The following is a 21,547-nucleotide window of genomic DNA, read 5'->3' on the forward strand; positions in this document are numbered from 1 at the left end:
TTAATCACAAAAACAGGTGCTAGTGGTGAATCACGGAATCCCATGAATGTGTTGTCTCAATCTGTATACCCACAGGCCTAGCCATTTTGGATCATCACAACAGGAAAGCAAGGGAAGATCCTTGACCTTTCAACAGATTGCTCTTCCCCTATCCATTCTCCACTCAATGCCCTTGAATTTTAAAGTGCAGGTCTGTGTAGAATTTGCATTCAGCTTCAGTAAGGCCTAGATAATGAGGAAAAAAAAGCCAATGCCCTGGGCTTAATCTACATATGCAGCCTGTATGGTGAAGTCTCCCTCTTCCAGCTGAAGATTTGTCAGAGAGCTGCCAGGAAAAGAACTGAAGAATGGAGACAATCAGTCACATCCTTCTGAGCAGCACAGCAAGCAGATCAGCAAAGCACAGGGGGGAAAAAGGGGGAAAATAGGATGAGCATTAGTTTCCAGCTCAGTTTATGCAAAGCTCTTCATACACGCACCATAAAACAACCCAAAGCACTTGCTGTTATTGCAGTAACAGCCCAGTCTTTGATATCCATTCTTCAGCACAAATAGAAGTAAACATATTATCAGTCTTAGTTAATAGGACAATTAATGAAGAAAGACTGCTAAAAAGAAAAAAAAAGGCAAAATTTCAATATAGTTACTTTGATTCATCCCTTGTCTCCTCGTATTTATGTAAAGCATAAAAAAATGTATAGGAAATATTTCCCAAATTACACAAGTATATATATATATATATATATGTATAAACATCTTGCCCCCAATAAAGTGGATGAAAGTTGTATCAAGATAACCAAGCATACACATTTTGTGCTGAAGGTATAATTGAAAATAAATGTGTAAATATTAACACAAGGATACTGAAATACAGTGCAGAAATAACAGTTTAGACTGACCATTCTATTTAGCTAAAACATAAGTTAGCCATTTTTTTATTTCATCAAAAAAAATCATCTATAGAAAAATTGCTAGTTCTGAAGTACTTCCAACTGAAGTCTGGACCGCTAAACCTCAGAAAAATCTCTTCATTCATTTAATGTCAAAACTTAACTGTAAGTCACAGAAGAAAACATTATGACAGCTTGTAGCATTAAGTTTTTAATTTTAAGCCTCTCACAGTGACATATGTGGAACAGGCAAGAAGGGAAGGGAAAAATTTACACAAAATACGTTCAGCGTTCATGCTAAGAAGGCAAACTGTTCTGTTTAGTGGCTGGACAAGTCCCTGCTTCTGTTTCAGAGACATAAGCTTTACTTCATTATTTTTCAGTGAACAGATGACATTTAAAAATACCAATTTAGAGACTTGTAAAAACTGTATACGTGTATTAGTATTATTCCATTAATCCTTGACAGAACAGCTATGTGTAAAGAGAATGACTACAGTCCCTTCAGAAATAGTACACCGTGGCTTACAACTTGATTGTTACACTACTGAAAAACATCACAGATGTCAGTAATTGCAGGAAACACTGATTCATCTCAACATTTTTGCCATTCATGGTTGTTGTCTAGTCACCTTACCAGAAACAGTTCTTAAATGACCTTTCAGTAGCACAATACAGAAGAATGGTAAAGAGCTGAAGTCAACAACAGTTAGGAGAAAGTATAACAAAGTCACATGCTTTGTCATCAATTTAACATATGCCCAATTAGAGTCAAGTGATGGAAAACCACTGAAAGCACTTTGTAAAGGGATATACTTATTACTTCATAAATGTGTCAAACCTCATGGATTTTTTGGTCTATTTACTATGAAAGCATTCCTCACCGACAGGATGAAAACTCAGAAGCCACAATTACTATATTAGACTCTGGCTACTCCATTCAGCACATTGGAAACAGTTCAATCTTTAAGAGTTATTTTTAAACCTTCAGTCCTACTGATGGCAGACACAAGGATGAGTAAACAGTTTTAAAAACATAATGTGAATTTATTTTTTTTTTTTACTTCATCACGTATGATTAATTTTGTAGAAATAATAAAATCGGAAATAGTCCATCATGTATATTTTAATCATCCTTAAGGCAAGCATTATTTCTCCGGTGTTAGGTACAGTGTAGTAGTTTGAATTCATATAAAAATAGCAAATTCCTGAAAGTATAACACCATAACAAAAATGCTAAAACAAATACTGACAAAATGAGCCCTGTACCAGAATTTACAGTCACGTACTATGGTCTGACATGGATGTTTCTAGCATCATATCGCTTTCATTCATTTCAATCTCAAACGTTTCTTCCAATGGACGACTGGTATCCGTACTTTTCCTTTGATGTGATGTTTCTAACGTTACTATGCCACTCTCATCCAGAGTCTGTCTCTCTATGTCGAATTCTCTGAAATCCCAGGGAGGTGAAATTATATTCTTTAATGTCTTCATTGTGTGTACATCAAAGTCATAACATCTTAATTTGTCTTTGATTTCTGTTCCTAGGAAAACAGTCAAACCATTAGTTTATTCCACATGAACGCTCCCAAACATCCATCTTAAAAAGCTATCATCAACTCCTAAAACTATTATAGTTCTTCGTATTCAGAACAGCAAACTGTTGTTGCTGCTAAATGACTGAAGTCTGTAATAGAGCTGGTCTGACACAATCCAGATGACTCCTTGTTTAAGAGAAAAAATAGCACAACGTGCTAAGTAAGATTAATATTTGAAGTCTTATTAGAAGTAATTGCCAATTCCCTTCCATGTGAGGGTTTTTCTTGTTGTTGAAAGTTACATGCATCATGGTTTGCATCAATGTATAGCACACAGCTGCGTGGCCATTGTGTATGCGTTAACTGACTGTGTGGAGCAAAGCATTATTAAGAAGAAACAGCTGCTTCAGCTGTGTGAAAAATGTGCTGGAGAACCAAAGAACACAGATGACTAAATGGCTTCAGCTTATTATCATGCAGATTGGACATCAACTTTCTTCATTATTGATAAATTAAGCTTAATGAAGCGGAAATATGTTGCTATAAAGTTTTTTGAGGGGGCAGAAAACTTTCACAGAATATCTCAGACCACAGCAATATAATGTATTACTGTTATGAAGATGTTTTTAAACCACGTGTAAAGCTCTATTTTTGGAGGCAGCAGGATTCCTCCTGTCTTCACAGACCACAGTGTCTATATTGTGAAAATACCTCACCCATATCACTCCGCAGTACTATAAGCTGAAATCAAGGCCTCTGATTTTTTTAATCCTGATTTCTGTTTTATCCCCACCTGCCCCCCCACTGGTTTCTAAGCAATCAATACTTTCTATAAAAGAAACCATCACTGGTGCCTCCGATGGCAAAGTACCTGCTTTCTCTACAGCATTAAGAATTATCTATTTCCATGATGCTTACAAAAAGCAATGATTATCTGCAAACGCTGATCAGTTCTGACTTAGGTTTTCTGTCTTTTTTTTTTAATATATATATTCTACTTTCAGTTAACTGAGGTAAACAGACTACACCACAGCCATAATGGTAGACAGTCTTTTCTTGATGTAAGAGCAAAGACTTCTCTCAAAGGATTCAGTGACTTTAGCAGTCAGCATAAGCGACAGACTTACCAATGTAAGCTTCAGAATCACCAATATACATTTCTATGCAATGGCCAAGCATTGTGACTGAAAATGTGTCATCCCTCCTAAGACCAAGTGCCTATTAAAAAAAAAAAAAGTAAAAATTATTCAGCTGTAATTAAAACCATTTACATCTTAAGTCCATTACTCTATTTGTTGCTTTGTTGTTCGACAATGCAATCAGTGCAGTCTTTGCTGTAAATGCAAAGCATTGTGCAAACAGAATATTTCCATATGAAATGGCTGAAGAAAGCAAAACAAAAATAAAACCAGAAATGGACGTGTGTCCAGACAGAATAATTCATAAATCATGAAGTAAAATATACTAAAATAATTCTAAAACCTGAGGAAATTATATACGTATAGCTAAACTACAATCGATAATGAAAGACTGAGACATGCTTAAGTAATTACAACTAAATTTATGTAATACAAGCTTCTAGGTAAACAGAACTACAGCTGAATTCTCAAGCCAATCAACCTGAATGCTGAAAACTTAGCACTCAAGAAAATTCACTGTTACTCCATGAAAATGTGAAATCACCCAAACTGCCCTGGAAATAGTGATACACAATTATCACATAATAAACATAAATCCAAGGCAACAGAAAGTTGCATATTTTTAAAAGCTGCACTTACTGAAAAATTTCTACTCTGAGGCATACGTTGAAAGTATTTCCAATCATTTTGTGAGAATGAAAAGTTTATGTACATACAACTCAATTAATTGTTTACAAGAAAGAAGGATCCAACTACAACGTTCCAAAAAGTAGCTTTCTTTTTAAACCTACTCAGCAGAAAACTCAGGAAGACTTTTTTTTAAAATTAAGATTATAAAATAAAAACTTGTTTAAGGGTTGAATAAACGTTGGTTCTCTGTTTCAAAAGAGGAACAGAATGAACCGGTAAATACAGAATCTGTTACCAGAGCCTTAAGGCTGTTACATACCGTATGAAAATAGTCGATTGCACTTTCAAAATTGCCCATCAGACTATGTATGTAGCCAATGGCAGAATAAGTAGAAGCGTTTTGAGGAATTAGTACTAGAGCCTGGCGATGGTATTCCAGTGCTTCTTCGTATTTCCTGTTAGGGTTAAAACCAGAGTATCTATTATTTCAGGGTGAAAGAGGTTTTTATTGTGCTATATTGATAATTTCCTTAACTCAGTGGCAGGCAATCCTGTCAAGAACCTTAAAATTATTGCTTCATACTCAACATAAAAGAATGCACGGGAGTCACGGATATTGATAATTTTCTTCCTCAACATAATTGAGAAATCATTGTTCCCGTTATGTAGCACAACAGCTGTCTGCAGCTAGGCCCCATTTGGAGAGGATCTTAGCAATTTGATACGGTAAATTGCTTTAGATGTTGAACGTTGCTCCTTGAAATATTGGGTTTCTTTCTGTAGCTCTCATTTTTCTCCCCAGGGGAGCAAAGGAGCAATATAAGACTAAATCACTCATTGTTCAAAATGAGAAAAGCTCCCCAGGCAGAAACTACACAACCCTTAAGTGCTGCATACACTGGTACTTCCAACACTTCCATGTTGCTGCTGCCTCTATCAGGGAAAAAAAAAAAAAAAAAAAGATTTACACATATCCATAATTTCTTTCAAATACCAGCCACTCTTTCTTTGAAAATCCTCTTAGCTAGGCTGCTTATTGCACTCGTTATTTTACAAACCAAGGATTAAATGTACCGTATGACACTACTCTGGGAAATTAAACTGCCACTTTTAACAACCTAGTACAAGCTATTAAAAATAAGGATAGCAATTGTCTATTCAGAAGAAATTTTAATGTCTCTAGTTGTAATGAAATTATAACAACGTCATTTGTTGGTGTTAGCAGAGGGTGTTAGGAAACCAGGCATAAAAATTTGCAGCTGTTTGCCTGCTGCAGAAAACTTCCAGTCTGAATTTTATTTTCGCTCATACTACTTAGTTGTCCAATTAACTACCAGTGTACTTTAATTTGCTGCTTTCAAATTTCAACTACATCGTGCTAGTGAAGAGATATCTAGTAAGTTTTTCACAAAAGCAATAATGTGCATTATGAACACTACTAAAATCAGTTGTTATGGACATTTTATCTTGTTAAAGAATATGCAGAGCTGACTAAAATCATCTTGATTTTCATGAAAGATAGCTTATAAGGATGAAGAAATATATTAAATTGGCTTTCTGAACCTGAATAACAAAATGCAAGTTGTCCTAAGTGTGATGTAAGCAGTTACTAAATTACTGCGAGGAATTAAAAAAGATTAAAGAAATTATAACTGAAGTATGCATTTGGAAAAAATAAAAGCCACACCCTACAATGATAATCATAAATAAATCACAAAACCAGTGCTTTTTGTTTTGTTTTGGAAGAATGGGTAACTATTATACATTGGTATTTCCCAGTGAAAATGAAGAATTCAAGCAATTCAAGCACAGAGCAATTCCTACCAAAGTCAAAGCAGAAGCATGACTTATATGTACCAGAATCACTTTAGCAACTCAAGAAACAAGAAGTTATAGCATATACCAACTGGACAATTAAAACCATGACAAAAAAAATATATGGTACTGGTTAATACGAAAGACAACACGGGTTACAATCAGATTAAAGTAATTAAGGAGAGAACATTTCTCCATGTTAAAACTGTTAACACTTTCACATGTTCTTTGCACTTCCTTTTTCTCATCCTAGAAAAGAAATATGAAATATCAACTAGTTCTGTTCTTAAAAAACACAGTAACATTTTATTGTTGTGTTAAGGTCACTGAATACTGCACTTAAATAAAAAAGCCCAAGCACTGATCCAAGCAATCAATCAGCACAAAATCACCTTTAAGCCAGCTAAATCACTGCACATAGTCAAGTATGTCAGGACTGGGACAGCAGCCAGTTTGAATTCAGACCCATCTGAGAATCTGAAAGCCTATGATCAAATTTCTATCAAACAAGAATCATCAGGTAAAAGATGCTTCTACATTGCTTTCACGTGGCACATAATCTTGATGGAAATAAGAAGGAAGCTCATCAAAAATACATTTGTGTAGTATTCCAGATAAAAGGTAGCTCCTGTACTGTCACTTACTTGAGTTTTCTACAGACATGTCCTAAGTTGTTCAATAAAGGCTCCCACTTATCAACTGTTACCTGCAAAATAATGCAACAATTCAAGTAGAATCACAGAATGGTTTGGGTTGGAAGGGACCTTAAAGCCCACCCAGTTCCAACCCCCTGCCATGGGCAGGGACACCTCCCACCTGACCAGGTTGCCCAAAGCCCCATCCAGCCTGGCCTTGAGCACCTCCAGGGATGGGGCAGCCACAGCTTCTCTGGGCAGCCTGTGCCAGGGCCTCACCACCCTCTGTGGGAAGAATTTATTCCCATTATCTAATCCACATCTAGATTTTAGTTTAAAGCCATTCCCCCTTGTCCTGTCACTGCACTCCCTGACCAACAGTCCCTCCCTCGCCCTACTGGCCACACTTCTTTGGATGCAGCCCAGGATGCGGTTGACTTTCTAGGCTGCAGGCACACATTGCTGGCTCATGACAAGCTTCTCTTCAACCAACACCCCCAGGTCCTTCTCCTCAGGGCTGCTCTCAACCCATTATCCACCCGGCCTGTGCGTGCGCTTGGGATTGGCCCAGCCCAGATGCAGGACCTGGCACTGAACTTGCTGCAGCTATCTTATAACAAGCGTAACATTCTGCCACAAAATACAGAACTTCCTGGTGTTTTATGAATAGTTTTATGACCATGTGTATTATTAGGAAACATACCTCATTTCCAATAGCTTTGATTTTTTCCAGTGCGTCAAGAAACCATTTTTCTGCAGTCTTCCAGCTAAATATCGGGGGTGGGGAGGAAAGAAAAGTAAATCAGCAAAGAGTTCTCATCAGCAGAATGAAGAAAATTGTATTACAATCAACAGTTCTTTGACATTACTTGTTGCATGAGTGAAATTATCTGTAAGAAAAAAAATAGTAATTACGTTCAGCTGTATTTTGCTTACTTTGCTGTGTGATCTTAACAGCTGACAAGATAAAAAAATCAGAAGCAAAACAAGAATGTTCATTAAACAGTTCTTATATCCATTATATTTTTTCTGGAATACATTAATAAATGTATTGGCACGTTGCATTTCAGAATAATCCATAATTAGGACTATTTTTGCAAGCTTACTCTCCATTTTGAAATGCGACCACTCCGACTTCATGCATAACAAAGGGATCTTCAGGTGCAATGCTTAGAGCTTGGCTGAAAAACCTTTCAGCTAACTTGGAGTTGTTGGTCAAGCCATATTCCAGTCCAATGTAGAGCATCGGCAAGTGACACCTAGGAAGAAAATCCATGCACTTTATCAGGAACAGTGCCACAAACTAAAAAGAAATGCCAGCTGTGTTCTCCTATGTACATCTAAACGAAAAGCTGTTTTTAACTGGACTGCTAACCTAAGGGATGGTTAAAGAGACTTTCTACCTGTTAGCTATTGACAAGAATTTGAACACCAGTATGAACTGTAACTTAAGCTGGAATTACACGTATGTATTTTCTCAGTGCTTTAGTTCTGAAGGTTTTTTCCCCCCCAGTCTCCTCCCTACATTTCATTTACAAACGGAATACAGAAGAAGCAATAATAATGGGATTGCATTTACAAATAACTACATCCAAATACAATAGTTTTACATGCAATATGACGTTGTTAGTCCATTACTCAGTTTACAGCCTTCTCCATGGTATGCAACAGCTGTTCAAGATACTATTATACAGCACTTTATGATCTGGTAAGACAAACACACCATTCACACATTTTAGAGAACTCTGTTAGAATAGAGATTACCTGAATAAAAACTTGGACTTTAGAACTTGCAGAACTACAACAATAATCAAGTACAAACAATGCAGTCAAATACAGACAAAGTTATTTTATCCCTGCCCTCCTTTTTATTCTCTACCAGAGAGATGTTGCATATAATTACTTATTGTTTAAAGCAATACAGTTATTTTTCTATACTATTTATGGATTAACTTCAGTTTTTCTGAATGATTTTTTTTGACATACCCTTTCATGAGCTGTGCAGCTGTGAAATACGCAGCCATTGCTTGGTCATGCTCACTCTCAACTGCAAATGAATGTCCATAAGCTATCCATGCTGGTCCATAGGTTCTCTCAAGTGTCGTAGCTTTGCTAAAAACAAGAGCAGATCACAAGCAAACGTATGAAATGAAATTTCATCTGCTTCAGATGCCTACTTACAATACTGTGTGAGATAGATAACTATTATCATAATCTTTAGTAATGACAACTAGTAAATGAAGCTCATTTTAAAAGTTTGAACAGCTCATTCGCTGCCTTCTCTTGAATTCAATTCAAATGCTTCACATCTGTCTTGAGTTCTCTGTGCCTCTTTCTGAAGCGACCAGAATGATACTTCCTTTAACACACTACTGGGCACTGTCCAGATGTACCATCTACTGTGTTCAGCATGATGTCCTACTGACTCCAAAAACAGCGATATGGGAGCTGGTGTTTTTATCCATAGCCTCTCCAGATACTTTCCTAACAAATTACTGCTTCGTCCAGTTATCACTAGCCTTGTAGTTGTACATCATCATTCTTCCCCAAGAAGTTCAGGCATCTCATTACTATTCTACTCTTGCTAGACCTCTTTTCCCCTCTTTGCCACGATTACTCTGACTTCTGTGGGGTTTTCTTCCCCTCTTCCCCAAAACACATATAGGACCTTCCTGGCTAGGGTTGCTTGCATATTTAATAGTGATGTTCTTTATTTCACCCCTCAAACTACTTAAGGCTCTCAGGACAACTTCTCAAAGAATTTTACTGAGCACACTGCTAATTGCCAGGAATTTAAATAGACTACTCGGAATAACCAGGCATTCAAATAGTCTGTTAGTGACTCATCCTTACGTATACTGCCAGTCTTTAAAGGTCTTCAGAAGAAAAATTGAAGCCTTACAGATTGGTTTAAGGCTTCTCAGTTTAAGCTTACAGTACCAAAACAAATGCTGTACTTCACAGCCAGGTTCTGCTCTCTGATGCTGGCAATCAATACACACAGAGAACACAGGAAAAGAGCACTGGACTGACTGAACAGCCGAGAAGTCCAAGGCTGTTTGTGCACAGAAAGAAAATCCTGCCATTTGGCTGTCTAGTTCTGTCTAACTCTTCCCTTTTAGATATGCAAACTGAAACAGGGAGAATGTTTGAGTATCTTTACACTAAAAAATGAGCTTTGATTAACTAGTTGTAATTAGCTTGCCATCGTAAGTGAGTGCAGAGACGACATCTGCCAATAACAGGAAAGTGAGTGGCAAGAAGTTCCAGGTAGGCCTCTAAATCATTTTTAAAGCATCTGGAAGGTTGAGGTCTAAGTTGCCATACCAGAAACAGGTTATAAAAAAAAAAAAAAAAAAAAAGGAATAATTTATCAGTAACCAGTGTACCAAGGCTTCTGCTTACTGTATGAGCTTATCAACAAATGTGGATGTTAAATATTTACTTAGCAAATGAACAACAGATTCAGTAAAGAAAACTAGAAAAACAAGTTTTACCTGAGGTATCTTCTAGCATGTTCATTTTTGTGGCCAACCATGAGATAGTAGCATCCTACTGCAAACCATGACACCTACACATTCAAAATAAAAATAGAATTATTATGAGATATATCACCCTGATTTTAGCGAAGCATCATCATAGGTGATGAGTAACAAGGTAACACAATTATAAAAGCTATGAATGTTGTCACAGACATCAGTCAGCTTTTTGATTTGTTTTACATCACAGACAAGCTAGAACTGCTGGCAGCTGTATGTCACTACCTGGGTTTGTTCAGCCCCAAAAAGAGGGCTATGTGGAAAGCTTATTGCTGTCGTCAATTTTATCTAATCATAGGGAATATAGGAGACTGAGCAACTCTTCTCACGAGATGCACGGTGACAGGACGGGAGGCAGTGGGTACAAGTTGCAACAAAGAAAATTTGATTGAATAAAAGGATTCGATTTTCACAATGAAGGTGATCAAACATTGCAATAGGTTGCCCAGAAAGGCATATCCATCTATTATTGTAGCACTTTCTAAATGATTATGCAAAGTGAATTCTTCATGTTGAATGTTTTACAGGTACCTTACGAAAAAAAAAATCCACCTTAATATAATTACAATGTACAGAAAAAAGAACGAACAATTTTCATCAGCTCCAATCAAAAAATATTTTGTTTATTTTTAATATTCTGTTGCTCAAACTGACTATTATGTTATAGGTGACAGCAAATAAAAGCTAAAGAAAACTACTTGGTAATGAAGGCATAGAACAACTTACAGGATTATTTGGGTACAGGTCGACCAGTTTATGAGAAAGATAGAAAAGTTCTGCGCAAGGGAAAAAAAAGACAAGAATATTAAAATATGATAAAACATAAGATATTTCAAGTCCTCCTTTAGCTTTCTATAAAAACATCCTTTAGCTTTCTATAAAAACAGGAAGCATGTCTAGAGTTATTAATACACAATAAACAAAAACATTTTAGTGGTAATGCTTCAGACTGCCTCAAAACGGATATAATTTTGCAGTTAGTTAAAAAAACAACCTAAGTCTTCACAGCACACAAACAAGCAGCTATACATCCCACTCCTTAAGAGTTCTACAACAAATTGGGTCACTAAATTATATTAAATATCTAGTATATTACACAAACATATAAAGTAAAGGCAAAACACAGCTTAGCTTTCTACATCTAAGAAGTATAACATACTGGCTAGCTCAATTTCAAAATGAGAGTCCTGTGCATTAATATGATGAAAATAGGACTTTTAAAGGTAAATAAATTGTTCCATTATTTGAAATAAATCTGTGTGATTACTTCTTAGAAAAAAAGAGCATTATTTTCTGTTAGAAAACTTGCTACAGATTTTCTAATAAAAATGGAAGTAAACAGACACGGGATAACAATTTTAATGCCTAAACAATTTCAAAGGAAATTGCATTACTATACACAAAACAATTTCATCAGAGCATGGTGCTCTTATATCAATGAGTTCAATTCTAGAGTGCATAGCATCAATTCTTTGCTTCAGAAAAACCAAATATGAGAAGTTGCTTGCAAAACACCAGCTTATTTACAAAAAGCTTCAAGGCAGACTTAAAATGAAGATCACAGTACTGGCCACACATTCAGATGTAGCTAACTGTAAAGTAACTGAAAAGGACATTAACTGAAGATTAAGAAGTACCAGTGCACCTAATGACCTCTGTGTGTACAGACAATGCACCATCCTTTGAGAGACTGCAAATCATATGAGCTCCTTATTCTATCTTCCAATTGGTTCTAAAGACATTCAAGCTCTTCACTTGATTTAGGTGTTTATATGCAGTCTGAAATGAGAAAAAGCCATCCCAGCTGCAAGTAAGCTATTCTTGTAGTTCAGCAAAGGTGGTGTCTGATTATAAACTTACTTGAACTACAAAGAGACCTTCACAATAGCAAAGGCAAGGAGAGAGAGCATAGAAAGTCTTCTAACATGGAAAACACATGACCACCTGAGCATGCACACTGTTGAAAAGATCCTCCCAGTTTAAATTAATACATTTTATTTTGTTAAGGGGGAAAAGTACACCTAGATTCTCTAGGAAGATCACATCAACACATAAATCGAAGAACTGAAATGCAGCACTGTAACTCACGATTACGAGCAAAGATTCTTTGCACAACTACTTCCCCAACCCTCACCATCAGCTCTGAAACTGCCTTCTCTTCCACTTACCCGTTGTTTTCTTGAAACTGCAAATCAGAGGAAAAATAAACAGGTTTTCACATCAAATTTTAGGGGTGGCTATTTTTTTAAATGGTCTGTAACAGTGTTTCTTGGCATCTTTAATTCCTTTTTAAAATTGAAACACGACAGTGCTCTTTTGACTCACTAAAAATGTTGTGTTTCTTACCGTTTGCTTTATTAAGCTCCACAAGCGTCCCTATATGCACAGGTAAACAGTTTGCATGGAATGGATCCTTTTCCATTACCCTAAAAAAATAAAATTAGAAAAAAATGATCTGTGATACACATTTCAAAAACGTGTGTTTGAAACAGGCTGCTTTTATACTGTGTAATGTTCCAGTTAATTACCACTTCTGGCATTAGACAGCCATTTGTGACTAGAACATAACTACTGTAATACTGTAATGTAATTACTGGCACAATAAAGGTTTAAGACCAGAAAAATAGCCATTGATTTAGCTTAACAGGGCTAACACAAAATTTGGGTAAGGTGAATATAAAGTTAGAAGAAAACCAGAATATAGTATATTATTTGTTTGCAGGCCACTTCAAATTTAACTACCAGACAGCATGGCTTATCCAACCTTTAAGTTGCATAGGCTGGACAGCAACTTTTCAGCAAGGCCTATGTTTTCTGAGCTTAAGGAAACAGGCTCTGCAACATTAAGCAGTACGCCAAAGGAAACAATTAGTTTCAGGAAAAGTATAAAATTTTAATAACTTCATTGGAGTCATTTACTTCAACAGGATCATGATTTTACTCAGCCGTTCCAATTCACACAATCAGCATTCTCTGCAACTTTCCCCTAAGTCTTGCCCCTTTGTGTTCCAAGGGATACAAGGTGTCTTGCTGGGCACAAACTATGTATTTTAACTACCTGAAAACCTGTATCAAATTCTTAGGCATGTAATGCACTGAACAATAAGAGTCACGGTAAGTCCAGTCATAATTATTATTCTACACCATACTAAAAAAGGAATCAAAGTTGCTTTGTATACTTACACGGAAGTCAGCTTGTAACACATTTTGAAATCACAGTTATAATAATGCCTTTCAGCTAAGGACACTACTACGTCCAGGTTTTCCTGAAGACCGTCTACCGACTCAGGAATCAATGTTTCACTGGGTTTATTATACTGAAAGACAAAAGAAACACAACGTGCAAATCCAATCTAAAAATCGAATGCTATAAAATACTTCTAAAATAATATAACTACATTGATGTTACGAATTTTAAGAAGCTTCAAGTCCGTAAGACCTGTATTTGCTCAAATGGTTCTTTGCAGCGTGCTTAAAAGCTCATTTGGAAGATGAAATATGGTTGCCAATGCACGAAGCGGAGGCTGTAGAAATGAATATTGAGTTATATAGAGTTGGCTTGCAGTGTTCTCATATTCTCTTTAGAAAAAAATATTTTGAAATATTTTGGAAGAATATTGTTATAACGTAGTATTTTCAGGAAATTGATATTTTGCCTACATAATTAATGTATTCTCAAGAAATAAAGCTGAAACAGATGAGTTTACACAGAACTTTTCTAGCATTCAAAAAATGATACCTACTGCATCATACATTTTAAAAATAACCAGCGCTACAGAGCCCTTGCTTTTCCAAAGTTTGCAATAAATGGAGCCAAATAAAATTTACAACTGAAGTCAGGAATTTCATGCAACCCATCAGCTTTTTATTCCGTTTATGGTTTTACCTTCTTCAATTTATTCTCAAACAAAAAGTGCAGCAATTCTTGCTCTTCTTCCGTACATTGTTTACTAAGAGGTAGAGATTCAAGAAGTTCTTTTTCTAAGTAAATTAAAAGAAAATTGAAATGGTCACATTAAAGAAAAATTGTAAGGTCAAATATTAGAGCTTAGAGATGCAAAATAACAGCACAGATGCACTAAAACACAGTAATACTAATTATGGAAATTAATGATTGAATTCTTACTTAGTTTTTCCTTGTAGACTTTTAAAATGGAAGGTTAATGACATAGCACCATTATTTTTATTTATGCTATACATCCAAGTTTACCACTCAGAATGTTCTGTTAAACGCTGCCTACTATAGTGTAGCAAAACCCAACAGGGTTTTATGAATCCAAAGGCTGTGAAGTTGGTAACACAAGGAAAAACTTCGTTTAGGTCAGGCAAAGAGCAGGGGAGCTTCTGGAGCTAACAAAGGAGACGCCTGGGTTACTTTGTTCCTTTTAATTCTTAGCATGGCAAAACTAACATCTAAATCATAGAATCATAGAATCATAGAATATCCTGAGTTGGAAGGGACCCTTAAGGATCATCAAGTCCAACTCTTGACACCGCACAGGTCTACCCAAAAGTTCAGACCATGTGCCTAAGTTCACAGTCCAATCTCTTCTTAAATTCAGACAGGCTCGGTGCAGTGACCACTTCCCTGGGGAGCCTGTTCCAGTGTGCAACCACCCTCTCTGTGAAGAACCCCCTCCTGACGTCCAGCCTAAATTTCCCCTGCCTCAGCTTAACCCCGTTCCCGCGGGTCCTGTCACTAGTGTTGATGGAGAAAAGGTCTCCTGCCTCTCGACAACCCCTTACGAGGAAGTTGTAGACTGTGATGAGGTCTCCCCTCAGCCTCCTCTTCTCCAGGCTGAACAGGCCCAGTGACCTCAGCCGTTCTTCGTACGTCTTCCCCTCAAGGCCTTTCACCATCTTCGTAGCCCTCCTCTGGACACTCTCCAACAGTTTCATGTCCTTTTTATACTGTGGTGCCCAGAACTGCACACAGTACTCGAGGTGAGGCCGCATCAGCGCAGAGTAGAGCGGGACAATCACCTCCCTTGACCTACTAGCGATGCCGTGCTTGATGCACCCCAGGACACGATTGGCCCTCCTGGCTGCCAGGGCACACTGCTGGCTCATATTCAACTTGCTGTCTACCACGACCCCCAGATCCCTCTCCAAAGTCCAAACACAAATTTGAACAGTTACAATTTTCAAGCAATTCAAAGTTTTCTTCTACTTTTTAACATAACCGTCACCTAGTATTTTCCTAGCACCCGAGGGCAACCAGTACTTCGTATTTTATACCCTCTTACTTGCAATACTGTTTCATTATCCAGGAAAAAGCATATTAGAAAGCAGCTAAATTGTACTTATATTAGAGAAATACTGCTATCCAGACCTTCTTGTGCTGTCAGCATATGGTGCGATGTTAAAAGATCAAACGCTTCGAAGCAGTAAACATCAAGCTTCAAGGCCTCTTTGTAGCTGTATGTTGCTAGGGTTCTATTATCCAAAGCATCATAGATCTTCCCTCGCAAAAGGCATATAGAGCTCTTGATCTGGTGGAAAAGCAGGGCTGGAGGTCAAAGACTGAATCAATGTTTGCAATTTGGTTTTGAGCACAAATCAAATGGGCTCCCTGAAAAGTAAAAAGCATTTCATGTATGATGGAACCTGGTTTCCTAGTGCTGTTTTTAAATATAATATTATTTCTACATGCTTAAAAAAAAAAAAAAAATCAAATGGGCACTTCCAAGGCAATTCACCTCTCTTGACTTTTAAACCACTCATTTCACAAAAGACAAGAAGTTCAGCAGAGGTGAAAAAGGCCAAATCAATGGACTCAACTGCTTTGAGGAAAAAAAATAATTCTTCCTTTCAACCCAAAACAGATTGTTTCAGAAACAAAAAGCAGTGAAAGGTAATTATTAGCAAATTGAAGTTGTGCTAGGATGTCTAATGACGAACACATTCTTTCACGGATGAAACTCCCAAGGATGGGCGTTTTATTCAGTCAGAAGGCCACAGAATTGTCAGCGTGTTATTTGGAGAAAACTTACACATTATATATCTTTATTGTCACACTAATCAGACAGAAGTCCATATAAAAGAAAAAGTAGAGCTGTTTTAACAGCCAATATGCCCTAGGGGGCTGCCAAAGAGATAATAAACGCTGTTACCACTTCACAGGCCAGCGACTCTTACTCCAGAACAAGTGTCTGTGCAAACCAAGCAAATAAGATTGCAAAAGCGACATTCCTGGAGAAGAGTTTGGTTTAAGGCTTCTTGTAGCAGTACCAAGTTGACTAGCTCCCTCATTTGGCAGCCAAATCTACCCTCCTTGCATCCTTGAACTACATCAACTGCATTTGTAAAGATCAGGGCTGATGAAGTCGAGTTTTTTTTACAGGGTTATTTCTCAGCCAAAATAGTTGTTCAACAATCGGCCACCCGGACACTGGGGTCAGAGTACCACGAAACAGAAAATGACGAAGGAGAATGAACACACAGCCAAATCTGAGGACCACCTGTGCTACACAGGTTTTTTTCCACTGAGCTTCAGAAATCTTCACCTTAACGCAACATAATTCTCGCGTGTGACAAGCAATGTCCCACTGAGAATACCGTCTGAACGATTAAGGAAACCTCCGGTTAAAAAAATACCCGAAGGAGAGGAAAACGTGCTTTATTATCTCAGCACCTGCAGCCCAACTGAAATAAATGTTAGTTTATATTACAAAGACTGAAGTTGCAGTATAGAGCTAGAGGACTCTAAAAACCAATACTAGATCAAGAACTTCCCGCAAAGTGCCTGCAAAAGCTTACAAAAAGTTGTTGCAAAGCACTTTTCATTTTTGCAAATCAAGTTACTTTCATACAGGCAAGCTGACAGCGGACTTCTGATTGAAGAGAATGATTCAGCATTTCTGAGAATTATGTTACCCAGGAAGGAAAGCATAAACACCTCGAGCTTCAAATTCATCTAGTTGCTAGATCACTTTTTGACTTCACACATTTTTTTCCTCGGTTATAAAAATGCTTGTTTAGAAATTGTCACTTACAGAGGATTGCGACATCTCCCAGTCTGTGGTCGAGTCTTTCAATCCATTTTCATCCTTCAAGTACTTCTCAAAAAGTCTTTTGTTGATTGGCTCTTCCATATCAAGGATATCCAGGGCCTGTTGATGTTCTTTCGCAGCATACTAGCCGCAAACACGTGCATGCAAAAAAACAAGGTTGGGATTTGAAACATCTGTACATAAAGTCACATTTCAAAGGCACAGATTGTAACTGGTACTTACCAGCAAGGTTTTTTAGGCATGCAGAGTCGTATTTGGACACATGCCATTTTATAATCATAATCAACTGTTTTACTAGTCACCTATAATATACAACTTATATTAACAGAATTAGCACCTACAGAAAAGCTTATCATTTGCCATTATGCAATCACAGAAGTAGATGTTCCTCTAAAAATGGAGAATGCAGGATTTAACAAAATACAGTTGACTTATTCTATAGTAAGCACAATATTTTATTTCATATTTTTGTATTTAATTTATGAGTTGATTCTGTTTTGCTGTGAAAGCACTGCATTTTACCATTTACGTATCGCTTTTTATACGGAAGGACAAAGCTGCTAACTATATTTACACAATCATAAAGAACATCTCTTGATGGACTACACCCAATTAATTAAAAACAAACATGCAGACATGAGAGAAAAATCACTCACATTCTTGTATAAAAGGAATGTTTCCTTTCCTGGACAAAAGGTCAACTGGGTTGCTATGGAGTAGAGTACCACAATGGTACTCCACCAACCATTGTCAAAGTTAAGGGATGAGGAAATCAACTACCACAAAACGTAAGCCTGTTATTCCAATGAATGTCAATCCTCACACAGCTACGTTGTGTCTCAGGTACCTAATCTTCCGAAGACGCACCTTTTATTTAGTTTGCTATGTTTCTAATACTGATTAAAATGTGTACTCACATGACATCTAGCCGCAAGGTAGCGACAGGCTTCATATAACTGGAAGGAAGATTTAATTTGTGTTAGTAATTAAAAGAGCACATTTACATCCACTGCTAGACTCCCTCTTTTGCTCTGTTTTTGGTTGTAGTTTCTTCAACCCAATCACGTAAGGAAAACCTTGCTGACCAAAATGACTGAATAAGTCTGTAACACTTTCTCTACTATTAAACTCCCACAGTCAAAGGACACAATATTCACTCTTACCACATTTATTAGCAGAGCAGAAGGACAATTGAAATAATTACACTTTAAGTGACACCCCACCTTCCCATACCTACTGCTCTTCCATCCTTGGACTCCTCCTCTTCTCTCTCACCCCACCTTGGGCCAACACATAAAACAGTTCAGTTGGAAGGGACCTACAAAGATCAGTGTCCAACTGATGGACCACTTCGGGACTAACCAAACGTTAAAGCATGTTATTGAGGGCATTGCCCAAACACCCCATGAGCACTGACAGGCATGGGGGTGCATCAAACACCTTGCTAGGAAGCCTCTTCCAGGGTTTGACAACCTTCATGGCAAAGACATTTTCCTTATCTTGTCTGAACATGGCTATACTTGGTTCAGATAAACTGCATTATGCAGGCTTAACAATCAACCTTCCTGCAGACTTTAAGCTGTGATGGTGAAGAAGCCACTGCGATTAGCAGAGGTTTGTAAGTGGAATGACAGTAATGTGTCCTTGTCCAAAATGACTTACCTTATCCAATTTACGGGATCGAAGGGCATGTGCTGCCCTATGATACTGAGCTGTCAGGTAAAGACACTGGGCCAACCAGTAGATATCTTGAGGTTCCTCTTAAAAATAAAGAAGAAAATATAAAACATTAATTTATAGTATTTTTAAACAATTTCATACAGAATATTCAGTTTTGCTTCCCTAGAAGAGTACTGGTTTTCCACTATTCTAGCATCCTTTTAAGTTACTGTGTTTTACATATATATATATATATTGTATATAAACAACTTATCTGTCTGTCAAAATGAACAAAACCTATTGTATTTTAACTTTAAAGACACAATATAGTGCTCTGGACAGTGAATACAATGAATCTCGTACTAGAAGTGCATCATGAGAAGGAGATGACAGCGGTAAAGATTTAAAACAAGCTGTTTGCAGGAGCTGTAGGTTACCTTGCCCTTAGACACAGTCGGAGCAGAGAAAAACAACCCAGAATTGGCTCTTTCAAAGAAGATCAGTAGGAACCCAACTACAATGAAAGCTTATTAGACTTCTGCACCTTGATGTTCAGCTCTCCTTCTGCCTGCCAGCATCAGTGTGCTCTGCTAACCTGGGTTCTGTTTGTCCTGAGCACCCACAGCAAAAGCACGGCCTGTAGGGAACTACTACTCTCTAGGTTTCTCCCCTACCACCTCTTCACTCGTGGGTTTGGCCAAACACTAATTTTAACACAAAGTTAAAAGGGAAGCAAGGCTGGCCCTGCTCTGTTTGGAAAAAAAGCACTCCAAAGACCGCAGAAAACCACATGCACCAAGCCCAACTTTCAACGTTTAGCCAAGAAGCTTAAAATAAAGAACACAGAGCAAGGGTGCCAGAAAGAAGTTGCTGAAGAACAACGTAACAAGCACCTACTTACCATGAGACAGTGAAGCTACTTTGTCTGCCCAAAACAGGGCACTTTGATATTGCTGCTGTAAAAAAAAGTGAATAATTATTATTTATTGGAGATTAGCGTCCTGGGCTTATCTTGAAATATATTACACGTAGTTTCTATTTAATGTCTTATTATGTGTGTATTCTCTAATGAATGGTGATTTGCTTTAGAGTTCTTTGTAAGTTCAAAAATCAGTTTGAAAGGGCCAGCCCCACTTCTTTTTGATGTCTTTCAAATGTCATTTGAGATGGGTTTGTGCATTTATTTTCAATTAAATGCAGGTATGTTTGACCAAAAGGCACGTGCTAAATAGTAAATTAATTAATAACAAGTGATTAGTTAATTTGCTGTCACTGAAAACGTGGCATAAAAGCTACCTAACCTAGTAGTTAAAATAAATGTTTATTTTGGAAGAAAGAGTTCTATGCAAAAGAAATAGCACAAACATCACTGCAAGAACATTTTGCAGCAGCATGCCTGACTAAGAAACGCTCATTCTCCACTCAGGACGCTTTAATTTCACGCAAACCATAGTCTATGTGGGAAGCAGGAAGGAAATTCTCCATATGTTTGCATGGATAGCTTGACTTATAAGCCCACGGTTCAGGAGAAGGGGGTGAAATAGAGAAGAACGTTATCAAGGAGAGAATGGAGCAGGGCTTGCAGGTCCTTCCCAGTAACTAAGCTACGTTTATCACCAGATTTGAGGTACTAGGAGAAAAACTTAGAAAACTGGTTGGAATTATTATCTGAAAAGATGAGCAGGGACTGCTGATTTTTAATTTTCACCCTTCTCCAAGCTGCGAGGAGGGACAACGTGCTTCCCAGGCCCTCCTGCACACCGCACAGATACCCTGGGGCAGCGACAGGCCTTGCAGCACTTGAAAAGCCGTCACCACCCCTGCACCTCCCCGCAGGATGACAGCCGTGGAGCTGCCCGGGGCCCCCCAGGGCACAGCGGGGCCCTGCCGCCCCCCCAGGGCCGCAGCCCCAACGGCCGCCGCCCCGCGCCCCACCTGGTCGATGTACTGCCGCACCCGCTTCCGCAGCCGCTCCAGGTTCATCCTCCTGGAGGCTTTTAGGGAGGTTTTGGGGGGTTTTGGGGAGGTTTTAGGGGGATTTGGGGGGGTCCTGGCGGGGTGGCGGCCCGCGGCGCTCGCCCCTCCGCCTGCCCGGCCAGAGCCTGGCGGTGCAGCGCCCAAAGCCGCCCCCCTTCCGGCCCTCACTTCCGGCCCGCCCGGCCTCCGCCTCCCGCCCGGAAACAGCGCCCCCGAGCGCGGCGTTCCGCCTCTTTTTTTTCTTTTCTTTTTTTTTTTTTTTTTCTTTTTTTTTTTTGTTTTTGGGGTGGTATCAAGGGATTGCCCGCCACGAACACATACATCTAGTTTTTAAACTAAACTCTTTCTGCAAATGCCACAGAGGCGCACAGGCTACTGAAAAGCAGGCACGCAGGTTGCTAAAACGCAATCGGTTGCATTTTGATCATTATTTCTGGCAAAGTTTGGCATGTGGAAGGTGTCCGAGGTGGCCACAAAGGTGGCCACAGACAAAAATGTGAAAAATAGGATCCGCATCCCTTGTCTTGAGCCATTTGCACTTGCTCCCCTTTGCTGTAAAGCTGATTTTGGTGGTCTCCTCCTAGTAGGTTAGATTTTCACCTCACAAGTCGCTCCTTTGGGGGTATTATTTCCCTTGGCATTGCTGAGAGCATTTGCTGCAGATGGCTGAAACACATTTTACAACTGCAGTAAAACTTATTGTGCTTTG

The 21,547-nt window shown here is 38.3% G+C and overlaps 1 protein-coding gene across 2 annotated transcripts; it reads right to left on the reverse strand.

Annotated features, from left to right (window-relative positions):
- Positions 1-820: 820 nt before the first annotated feature.
- CDC16 (cell division cycle 16) lies at positions 821-20,987 on the reverse strand. 2 transcript variants are annotated; one of them, XM_032203703.1, is made up of 18 exons: positions 20,797-20,987; positions 19,763-19,817; positions 18,865-18,962; positions 18,120-18,158; positions 17,185-17,325; positions 15,522-15,681; positions 14,076-14,170; positions 13,373-13,506; positions 12,536-12,615; positions 10,916-10,965; positions 10,148-10,221; positions 8,637-8,762; positions 7,757-7,909; positions 7,354-7,417; positions 6,660-6,721; positions 4,520-4,655; positions 3,559-3,649; positions 821-2,437 (listed from the first exon to the last, which is right to left on the reverse strand). In XM_032203703.1, the coding sequence occupies exons 1-18, from the start codon at positions 20,842-20,844 to the stop codon at positions 2,172-2,174; spliced, it is 1,872 nt and encodes a 623-aa protein (XP_032059594.1). In that variant the 5' UTR covers positions 20,845-20,987; the 3' UTR covers positions 821-2,171. The 2 variants fall into 2 exon arrangements, with proteins under 2 accessions (XP_032059594.1, XP_032059602.1); XM_032203711.1 differs by lacking the exon at positions 20,797-20,987 and having other exon boundaries at positions 18,865-18,960; positions 19,763-19,803.
- Positions 20,988-21,547: the final 560 nt, after the last annotated feature.

The sequence above is a fragment of the Aythya fuligula genome, chromosome 1 (genome assembly GCF_009819795.1).
Source record: "Aythya fuligula isolate bAytFul2 chromosome 1, bAytFul2.pri, whole genome shotgun sequence".
Classification (NCBI taxonomy): Eukaryota; Metazoa; Chordata; class Aves; order Anseriformes; family Anatidae; genus Aythya; species Aythya fuligula.

Coding starts and splice junctions, on each gene's coding strand:
- CDC16 (XM_032203703.1), bottom strand. CDS start 20,844: ATGAACCTGGAGCGGCTGCGGAAGCGGGTGCGGCAGTACATCGACCAG. Junction 13,507..14,075: donor TTGAGAATAAATTGAAGAAG/GTAAAACCATAA, acceptor TTTGTCTTTCAG/TATAATAAACCCAGTGAAAC. Junction 7,910..8,636: donor GCTGCACAGCTCATGAAAGG/GTATGTCAAAAA, acceptor TTTTCTTCCTAG/GTGTCACTTGCCGATGCTCT.